The following is an 11353-nucleotide window of genomic DNA, read 5'->3' as shown; positions in this document are numbered from 1 at the left end:
TTAAAACACAAGAGTAAGAACTAAGATTGAGCGTTTGCGGGAGCAGGGGCCTGGCAAAGGGCTTCCATCTATTGCCTCATTCACAACCTTCTGGTAGGGACTATTAGGATCTTCATTTTATAGCGAGGAAACTGAGGCTCGGAGAGGTTATCTGCCCAAGGTCACAGATCTCTCTCTCCAAAGCTCAAGCTCACAACCACCACACAAATTCCCCTCTCATTGTACCTTGGGCCCGTCTGAGAGCGAAAAAGTCCGCTTTCAGGTCCCAACCCTAACAGGTCCGGCTTTCACTCCACAGTTTTTCCCAGATCCAGAATGGAGGCAACATCCGCTAGCACAATCAACAGGGTCGTCCCACGGGGCCGCTCCACCAAGGCCGTGGACTGACAGGATTTGGGGCTTAGAGGGCAAATGAGAAACAATCGTCAGGGACCAAAGAACAAATGCGTCCATCACACCAGCCCCCTGCACCCCGAGCCCCGTGCTCCGCTCACGCGAACCCTCGGGGGCAGCCAGTCTGCGGGACGCAGCGCGCGTGCGCGGGGCCAGAGGGGACGCCCCCACGCGAGCGCGCGGTGAGCAGGGCGCGTGACCGGGCGGGCGCGCAGCCGGGAAAGCGCGCGGGCGCGCTACGGAGTCGGCGTCGGCGCGCGCTCCAGGCCGAGACTGTGTGGGCTGGGGAGGGAGCCAGGCGGCGGAGACGGCGGCGGCGCCCCAGACCCGAGGGGACGCGCGGGCCTTGCGCCGCGGGAGCGGACGGCGGCGGAGGAGACCCTAAGCTCGCGGCCTGAGGCGGGAGGGCTTGGCTTCTCGACTGCCCGCCTCCGAGGCCGCCGGCCGCTTCTCTCTCCCGGAGTGGCCGCCGCCCCTGGAGACTCGCTGTGACACGGGCCTAAGCCGCCGCCGCCGCCGCGGGCGTCCTGACCGCTCGGACCCGTCGGACCAGGCCGGGTGGCAGCGAGCTTGCGGGCAGGTGCCGCTCCTGGAGGGTGGGCCGGAGGCGAGGCGCCCACCGCGCGGCTCGCGGGCCGGGCTCGGCGAAGGGGCCGCTCGCGCAGCACCCCCACCGCGGGCCGGAGCCCGGGTCGCCGCCCCGCCTTCTCCCGGGACCGCCGGGCCGGAGCTGCGGGGGCCGAGGGACGCCGCGCCCGCCGCCGCCAGCCGGGCTCGCGCGGGAGAGCAGGGAAGAGAAACTTTGCCTTTTATTGTTTTTAGTCCTTAAGTGCAAGGAACTCTGTGTTGGGAGGAAAAATGTCCTTCTTCAATTTCCGTAAGATCTTCAAGTTGGGGAGCGAAAAGAAGAAGAAGCAGTACGAACACGTGAAGAGGGACCTGAACCCCGAAGACTTTTGGGAGATTATAGGAGAACTGGGCGACGGAGCCTTTGGGAAAGTGTACAAGGTAAGAGGGGGAAAACGGGAAGTTGTACTGCGAAGATGAAACAGCCACTGGCCTGGAGTGGCGGGAGGACTTCTGCTCCCCTCGTCCCTTTCCTGTCTCTTGCTCCTTCTTTTGACTGTTACGGTTCGATGCAACTTGGCTGATCATCCAAGAAGTAGCTAAGAAGTCGGGTTTACAGTGGAACAAAATGGGGCCTGGATGGAGTTTAAAGAGCGATTGGAAAGGGAGACAGGGTTATAAAGTCTACTCTTTCAAACTTCAAAGGAAATGAGAGTGTTCTTTAATTTATAGGAGGGGTCTGGTTGTGCCCTTCAAGTATTTTAGAATGAGAACCTCATTGCACTTTGCAGTGGATTTGTCTACTGACTGCTTTCGCGTGCATGCTTGTACTCCAACAGTTCCCTTTTTAGGGTCCAGGGTATATATTTGGTTGTATCTACAGCTAATACAGAACTAGTTGGGATCAAAGTGATTGCTACTTGCAGTCTCTTCTTGAGTTGGTTGCTTGACAGCATACTATAAAATGGAATGGAATTTCTGACAAAATTTCCAAAAGAAGACCTTCATGTGGTACTAGTTTTAAATATATTTATGGTGAGCATTGACTAGAAGTATCAGCGCTTAAGAAATTAAAAACACACACGCATGTATTTATTTCAATAGAAAGAGGCTTGGCGTTTCAACCTGAAGGCATTAATGTTAACTGTTTACTATCTCCTAAGGAGCATATGAATGATGTCATTGGAGTATTTTCATCCTGAAGGGCGAATTTTTTATGAGACAGCGTTTAGGGGAAGGACCCACAGGGTTGCTTAGAAGTGAAAACGTAAGAAAATAACTTACGTTTATACAGGACTTTGAAGTTTTTAAGTACTTTCAAATAATTTGGGCCCCACAAAAATCTTGTGAGGTAGGCAGGTCAGTATTAGTGTCCACATTTCACAGATGAAGATATTGAAATTGTTCACAGTCACATGAGTCTCAGCCTAGACTTGAACTCAGGTCTTCTGAGCCCATATTTAGTATTGTTTTTTACTTTAACAGTCACTGGTAGAAATGAGAGCATTTTGCCTACTACTTTTTTTTTTTTTTGAGACGGAATTTTGCCCTTTTTGCCCAGGCTGGAGTGCAATAGCGCGATCTCGGCTCACTGCAGTCTCCCCGTCCCGGGTTCAAGCGATTCTCCTGCCTCAGCCTCCCGAGTAGCTGGGTTTACAGACATACGCCACCATGCCCGGCTAATTTTGTATTTTTAGTAGAGACAGGGTTTCTCCATGTTGGTCAGGCTGGTCTTGAACTCCCGACCTCAGGTCATCCTCCCGCCTCGGCCTCCCAAAGTGCTAGGATTACAGGCGTGAGCCACCGTCCCCGGCTGCGTACTACTTTCTAAGCACCATTACACTTCTGCCTTTGCCCTGCCTCAAATGCATCTTGTCAAAACCCCAGTCCTCATTCTTTATCCAGGCTAAAATATCTACTCCTCTCTGTGTGCTTTCAGAACACGTTGTTCACATGACTTTTGTAGCACTTGTCACTTATTACAGTTAATATGTTTATGTTTCTATAATAAAACTAAGGGCCAAAATTATGATACATATTTGGGTTCATTCACTGCCTTAGCATACAGTGATGTGTCTGTTTATTTGTTGAAATGAAAGAATATGTTTTACCTACATATGAATGCTGTCGTGGAAGCTATCATATGCTGTGGAAGTTGGCAAAATAAGCTTTGTTATTTGTGTGGAGGGTAGAGTATGGGCTTCAGCAAGAGCTACATAAGATGCAAGGCTTCAGTGTAGTGGGAAGATCACTCCTGGGAATCAAGAGTTGTGTTTTAGTGCTGGCTGACACAAACCAGCGTTGTAATCCTGGACAAAACACTTAACTTCTCTGGACCTCCGTTTTCTTAGCCATAATATTAACTTTCTTAGGAGTTTAGATTCTTTCACCCATTAAAGTTTTGTGAGTATGTAATTAGCCTGGAAAGGCAAAAATAAATCCTCAAGGCACCTAGAATCTTGTAGTTAGAAGGTGGTAGGTGATTCTGGGCAGTTTTCATGGTGTAAATATGTTTTATCGAATATAAACAGCTTAGTAGTAAGAGCACTGGCTTTGGAGTTGGAATATAACTTAGCTCTCTCACTCAATAGCAGCATATGACTTTGAGCAAGTTTCTTATTTGTCCTACGCCTAACTTTGCTCATCCATAAGACATCCTCAGTGTGAGGATTGAAGAAGATAATAAATATAAGGCACATGGAAAGAGCTCAGTAAATGGTAGAAATTACCGTTAATACATTTAGAACTCATAGATGGAAAATATGGGATGAGATAGGAAAAGGAGCCAAGCAGATAATAAACCATTTTGTTGGTTTCTGATGGCATGGGCAGACTGTGTGGAGATACTAAAGCCCTGTGTTATTCTTTCATGACACTTTCTGCAAAATGTGATCTATCTTCCTATACTGAGACATTAATTGAAAAATTTCTGAAAAACAGGAATCTTATTTCATGTAGTTATTTGAGCACTATAAAATTGTGTCGAGAATTTCTGTGATCTTGATGACTGTATTTTAGTATGATATTTGAAGAGCATGGGCTGGCACTATTTTTTCTTTTTTCATTTCACTACTCTCTTCTTCTAAGGAGTAGGGTATGGGTTTTTTTAAAAAAAATTGAAATTAAAACTTATCTGACTTCTGATGGCCTCTTTTTTCTAAAAGTTTTTGTTTTTCAAGATTCCGTAGAAATTGAGGATTTATAAACTTCCTTATATTTGGGGGAAAAAGCTATGGAACCTTAACATTGTACATAGTAGTATGTAGTAGAAAACTGTTTATAAACTTGATTCTAACTATCATTTGCTTACAGAAATTAGTAACTGTTACAAAGATTATATTGTAAATAGAGATGAGGTTGAGTATCCCATTTCCCAAATGCTTGGGACCAGAAGTGTTTCGGATTTTGGAATTTTTTGGATTTTGGAATATTTGCATTATACTTAGTTATTGAACAGCCGAAATTGAAAATGCTCTAGTGAGCATTTCCTTTGAACATCATGTCATGTTAGCACTCAGAAAGTTTCAGATTTTGGAGCATTTCAGATTAGATTTTCAGATTTGGGATGTGTAACCTATAGGTAATCATGTTGTGTATTTAGTTTCATTCTTCCATCGTATACTTGTTGTATTCCTTCCACTCAGTCCAGCACTGTACACATTTAACAGTTACTTCCTTGCCTGAAAAAGCTTCACTACTTTAAATTTATTTTCTCTTTTAAAAATAGTATTATTTGATATATAAATGAAGATATGTAATATCCTTCACAATATTTTATCTTTGGATTTCTCTTTTTTTGTTGTTGTTGTTTTGTTTTTGTTTTTGAGATGGAGTCCCTCTCTGTCGCCCAGGCTGCAGTGCCGTGGCGCAATCTCGGCTCACTGCAACCTCTGCCTCCCAGATTCAAGCAATTCTCCTGCCTCAGCCTCCGGAGTACTTGGGACTACAGGCGCACACCACCGTGCCCGGCTAATTTTTTGTATTTTTAGTAGAGATGGGGTTTCACCATGCTTGCCAGGGTGGTCTTTCCTGACCTCAGGTGATCCACCTGCCTTGGCCTCCCAAAGTGTTGGGATTACAGGCGTGAGCCACTGCCCCTCCCCTCCGCCGGCTGGATTTCTCTTGTTTTTAACAGAAAAAAAGAATGACATAAGATTATGAATTGGATTGCATTTCTAGAAAGCTGTTTTATCTATTAAACCAGTTGAAACTAAACTCTTGGCTGTGTGCTGGATGAAAGTAATTTTTATATGACAACTGATGGCTGTGTGCCTTTTAAAAAATAGTAAAATATATAATCTTTGTATTAAAAAGTACGGAAATATATACATTTAGCAGATAATAAAGTGAATTATTATTAACAACCGTCAGTGTCAAGGAATTCTGCCAACATCCGAGAATCCCTCTTGCCTCCTTTCTGTATCTAGTACCTTCTCTCTCCCTAAAGGAAACCACTATCCTATCTTTAAGTTATTCATTTATTTGCTTTTCTTAATCATTTACTATCTAGGATTATATCCGTAAATGTTATAAATTTAGTTTTGTATGCACTTGAACTTTATATGAATGGAGTCATATTGAGCGTATTCTTTTGTGTCTTGCCTCTTTCAAAGTCAGTATTATGTTTGTGAGGTTCATCTTTATCACATGGAGCTGTAGTTCTTTTTCGTTGTAGCATTGTATTCTATTATATGATGATATCACCAATTATTTACTATTGTACTGTTAATGGATATATTGGTTGCTTCCAGTTTTTGGCTCTTATACAAAATGGTAGTTGCACATATGCATGAGTTTCACTAAGAGTTAATCCAGGAATGGAATTGCTAGGTTATAGGGTAGTGTATCTTTAATTTTACCAGATGATGCCAAACTAATTATACGAGTTTACATTCCCACCAGCAGTTTAAGAATTTCCTTGCCCTGCCAGGCGCGGTGGCTCATGCCTGTATTCCCAGCACTTTGAGAGGCCGAGGCGGGCGGATCACAAGATCAGGAGATCGAGACCATCCTGGCTAACACGGTGAAACCCCGTCTCTACTAAAAATACAAAAAATTAGCCGGGCGTGGTGGCGGGCGCCTGTAGTCCCAGCTACTCTGGAGGCTGAGGCAGGAGAATGGTGTGAACCCGGGAGGAGGAGCTTGCAGTGAGCCGAGATCACAACACTGCACTCCAGCCTGGGCGAAAGAGCAAGACTCCGTCTGTCTCAAAAAATAATAATAATAATAATAATAATTTCCTTGCCCTGCATCTTTGCTAACATTTAGTATTGTCAGAATTTTAAAGTTTTCACAGCCTGATAATGTGTTACATTTCTCATTGTGCGTTTAATTCACCTTTCACAGATTACTAAAAGTAATTCTTTTAATATGTTTTTGGTAATTTGAATTTCTTCTTTTGTGTTCAGGTCTCTTATTCATTTTTCTATTGAAGTCTTTTTGTTTATATGTTGATTGTGTGTGTGTGTGTGTGTGTACAATATATGTGTTCTGAATTTTAACCATTTGCTGGTGATAGTTATTGCAACTATATTCTCATTCTGAGACCTATCTTTTCATTCTCACTGTAGTGTCTTTTTATGAATTCTTTAACATGGCCCAATTTGTCAGTTTTTTCCTTTACAGTTGATGCTTTTTGTGTTATGTTTAAGACATTTTTTCCTAACGTGTGATCATGAAGATAATCTTCTATATTATCTTCTAAAAGCTTTATGATTTTGCTTTTCAACAATTAGATCTACAATCTACCTAGAATAGATTTTTGTAAACGGTATGAGGTAGGGATCCAGTTTCATTTTTTTTCCCCATATGAATACACAATTGTCCCAGAACTATTTGCTGGGAAGAAAAATATTTCCCCACTGCTCTGCAGTGCCCTGTTATGTAGCATGTGTCTGTTTCTGCATTCTCTGTTCTCTTCATTGATCTATTTGTTCTTATACCAGTATCCCACTGTCTTAATTAGGAAAGCATTAAAATAAATTTCCACTGCTTCTTCAACATAGTTTAGTAGTATTCTTGGCCCTTAGGGCTTCTATGTACATTTTCGAGTTAGCCTGGTTGAGTGCCACAAAAAATCTGTGTTTTTTTGGAGAGATTTCATTGAATTTATAAATCAGTTTTGGAAAAATTAACCTCTCTTTGATATTGAGTCTTCCCACCTGTGCATGTTTTATCTCTGTTTAGGTCTTTTTTACTATCTTGATAATGAGTTACAGTTTTTTTCCCCTAGAAGTCTTGGGAACACAAACTACTTCGAGGATGTTTTAAATACTTTGTTTTTCCTGTTAGAATTTCCTCCTTGTTTTTGTTGTGTACAACCTTTAGTGGCCTTCTGAGAAAGGATCCGTGGAAAACATATTTTTTAAGAACTTGCCTGTCTAAATATGTCTTTATTATAAGGTCACAACTTAACATATATAATTCTAGTTCAAAAGTAAGTTTTTAAAGAATTTTTAAGATTTAGAATTTGTTAGTTTTGAAGACTTTCTTCCATTCATTATCTTTTGGCTTCAAGAGTTGCTGTTGAGTGTCTGATGCCATTTGGCTTCCTGGATCCTTTTCCATCTTTTTCTCTTAATAGCCTTTAGGATTTTTCTTTTATCCTCTGTTCGTGGTGATGTACTTTGATATAGGTCTTTTCTTCTTCTTTGGTTTTGCTGGGCTCTTGGTTAGTCCTTTCAATCCAAAGGCTTATGTCCTTCATTTCTGTGACATTTTCTTGTATTATTTATTTGACAGCCTCCACCCACCACTTCCCCCAATAGTGACTCTTGTTATGGTCTTAAGATTCTTCATGTCCCTAAATTCAGGGGACACTTACCATCTTACTTGACCTATCATTACCATTTGAGATACCTGGCCATTCTTTCCTTTAAAAAGTTCATCTTTTGGCTTTTTGTTGTTGTTGTTGTTGAGATGGAGTCTTGCTCTGTCGCCCAGGCTGGAGTAGAGTGGCGCAATCTCGGCTCACTGTAAGCTCTGCCTCCCGGGTTCACGCCATTGTCCTGCTTCAGCCTCCCGAGTAGATGAGACTACAGGTGCCCGCTACCACGCCTGGCTAATTTTTTGTATTTTTTTTTTTTCTTTTTAGTAGAGACAGGGTTTCACCATGTTGGCCAGGATGGTCTTGATCTCTTGACCTCGCGATCCACCCGCCTCGGCCTCCCAAAGTGCCGGGATTACAGGCGTGAGCCACCGTGCCCGGCCCATCTTTTGGCTTTTAAGTCACCATACTCTTGATTTTCCTTCCACCTCTGTGTCTATTCATCACACTCCTTTGCTGGCTCTTCCTCTTTCTGACTTTAAGGTGTAGGAATTCCACAGGGCTTGGGTATAGGCCGTCTTCTCCTTTTCTTAAGAGAACCGGTCTTCTCCCATGGCTTCAATTACCATCTAAATGCAATTTCTATCTCTACCCTAAGACCTCCCTTTTGAACTCCAGATCCACACATCCAACCGTCTATTAGAGATTTCTGCTTGGATGTCTCACAGATACCTTAAACTGCAAGTCCAAAACATGAACTAATTCAGCTCATGATATCAGCCACAAATTTGCTCCTTCTGTATTCCCACTTAGTAATTACCACTTCTATCTACCAGTTGCATAGGCCAGAGACCTAGAGGTCATTTTTAACACCTGTTGCTGCCTTCCCCACCAAACCTAATTAAACACCAAGGCCTGTTAATTCTACCTACTAAATATTTCTCAAAAATACTTCTTTCTTTCTTCACTGTCATTTCACTAGTCAAAGCTGCTGTCATCTCTTACTCAGACTACTGCAATCTTATTGGTATGTTTTTGGGCTTCATATAAATATAATCATTTACCTGATTCTTTTAATCCTGTAATCATTTAATATATTCCTTTGTGTTGGGCTTCTTTTGCCAAACATATGAGTGAGTTTCATCCATGTCGTTGCATGTAGTGGTAATTTGATCTTTTTCTTTGCTTTATGGTATTTTATGAAATATTATAGTTTATCCATTCTGTAGTATTTGGATTGTTTTCACTTTTTGTATATTAAAAATATGATTCATGGCCCGGTGCAGGGGCTCACGCCTGTAATCCCAGCACTTTGGAATGCCAAGGTGGGAGGGTCACTTGAGCCCAGGAGTTCAAGACCAGCCTGGGCAACATAGGGAGACCCATCTTTATTTGTTTTATTATTATTATTTTTTCTTGAGACAGAGTCTCACCTCTGTCATCCAGGCTGGAGTGCAGTGGTGCGATCAACTCCCCCGGCTCAGGTGATCTTCCCACCCCAGCCTCCCAAGTAGCTGGGACTGTAGGCACCCGCTACCATGCCCAGCTAATTTTTGTACTTTTTGTAGAGACGGGATTTTGCCATGTTGCCCAGGCTGGTCTCAAATTCTTAGGCTCAAGTGATCTGCCCACCTCGGCCTCCCAAACTGCTAAGATTACAGGTGTGAGCCACCATGTCCAGCCTTAAATTTTTTTAATTAAAAAAACAAAAAATACGATTCATGAATATTCTTGTGCATTTTGGTGCACATGTGCCATTATTTCTGTTGGATATATACTGGGAAGGAATTTTCTAGGTCATAAGTTATACATATCTTCCAAAGCGGTTGTACCAATGTACACTCCCATTAGTAGGGTATGGGAGTTTTCCCAGTTGCTCTGTGTCTTCACTTACACTTGGTATTGTTATTAATACTATCTTTAATGTTTTTTGTTAGCCATTCTGTTGAGTGTAAGTGGTTTTATTTACATTTTCCTGATGACTAATGAAGTTGATTGCCTTTTTATGTGCTTATTCAATATTTGGGTATCTTTTTTTGGTGGAATTCCTGGTTATTTGCCCAAATAAAAAAAAAGCTCTATTTTGAGGTATAATTTATATACCACAAAATTCACCCATATAATTTTGTGAGTTTTAGTAAATCTGTATAGTTTTGCAACCATTACTACAATCCAGCTTTGGAACCTTTCTGTCACCCCCAGAAAGTTCTCATGTGCCTATTTTGCAGTCAGTCTCTATTCCCACACCAAGCTCAAGATAGCCCTCACTTGCTTTCGGAATGGCTCTGTAATTTTGCCTTTTCTAGAATTTTTTAGTAAATGGAAACATACAATATGTATTCTTAATATGTATGGCTTTTTGCACTTAGCACAGGGTTTCTCAGTGTTGGCACTACAGCCGTTTTGGACAAGATAATTCTTTTTTGTGGAGGGCTGTCCTATGCACTGTAGGATGCATCCCTGACCCTACCCCTTTGTGACAACCTAAAATACTTCCAGACATTGCCAAATGTCTCCTGGATGCCAAAATCAGCACCACTGGTTGAGTGTAATTTTTCAGGATTCATCTGTGTTATTCATTTGTCTATTAAAATCTTTGGTTATTTATTTTTTCCTTAATGATTTGTAGGATATGAGGTCCTTTTTCCACAATGTAGATTGCTTTTCATTTATTTAATTCTTTTTCCTGATCCATGGAGGTATTTTAAAATTAGAAAATAAATTTATTAGAAAACAAAGGTTGAAAATAAACAGAATGAACAAATTCTATTTTTGCTTGCCCCAAGACCTCAGTAAAAACTGTTATCTGGCCAGGTGCAGTGACTCATGCCTATAATCCCAGCACTTTATAAGTTTGAGGCAGGAGGATTGCTTGAGCCCAGGAATTCAAGAACAGCCTGGGCAACATAGCGAGACCCCATGTCTATGGAAAGTAGTAAAAAAGATTAGCTGGGCATGATGGCACTCGCCTGTGGTTACAGCTGCTGGGGAGGCTGAAGTGGGAGGATCCCTTGAACTTGGTGGAGGCTGCAGTGAGCTGTGATTGTGCCACTGCACTCCAGCCTTGGTGACAGAGCAAGACCTCGTCTCAAACAACAACAGCAAACAACTATTATCTCTTAAAATTTTAATATTTTTTCATATAAGTTCTGCATTTCGTTGTTAAATTTTTGCCTTGATATTTTATCTTTTCAGCTACTATTTTGAATGGGATAGTTCTTCCATTATGTTTTGCAATTATTGTTTGGATATAAGAAAGCTATTAATTACTATTCTATAATATCTTAATCTTATTGAGTGCTCTTATTATTTTCCCCTCAACATTGAAGTTTTTCAATCCTATAAAAATGTTGATATGTAAAAAAAGTTGTATAGAGAACATACACATATCAACTACCTAGATTCTACAGCTGTTCATATTTTGCTATGCCGACTTTATTACACACGTCTATCCATCCATTCATCCATTTATCCATTCATTATCTGTTTCTCTTTTTCATTTTCTTTTCTTAAGGATTTTCTCTTACTTGTACCTTTGTTTTTTTCACTTGTCTAATTATGTCGATTAATCCTTCCTGAACAATTTTAAATAACTTGACTTTGGAAATGTTAGTAATTTAGTGAATT

At 41.5% G+C, this 11353-nt stretch overlaps 1 protein-coding gene across 2 annotated transcripts in view; it reads left to right on the top strand.

Annotated features, from left to right (window-relative positions):
- Positions 1-652: 652 nt before the first annotated feature.
- SLK (STE20 like kinase) overlaps positions 653-11353 on the top strand; it is a 62603-nt gene continuing 51902 nt past the window's right edge. Inside the window, exon 1 of one of the 2 annotated variants that reach the window (XM_032178445.2) lies at positions 653-1401. In XM_032178445.2, coding sequence (XP_032034336.1) covers positions 1252-1401 — 150 coding nt within the window. In that variant the 5' untranslated portion in view covers positions 653-1251. The remainder of the gene's footprint in view (positions 1402-11353) is intronic. The other variant, XM_032178456.2, reaches the window with a different exon arrangement.

The sequence above is a fragment of the Hylobates moloch genome, unplaced genomic scaffold, assembly GCF_009828535.3.
Source record: "Hylobates moloch isolate HMO894 unplaced genomic scaffold, HMol_V3 SCAFFOLD_3, whole genome shotgun sequence".
In the NCBI taxonomy this organism is placed as follows: domain Eukaryota; kingdom Metazoa; phylum Chordata; class Mammalia; order Primates; family Hylobatidae; genus Hylobates; species Hylobates moloch.
Note: the sequence above shows the minus strand (reverse complement) of the source record. Positions and strands in the feature narration are given on the sequence as shown.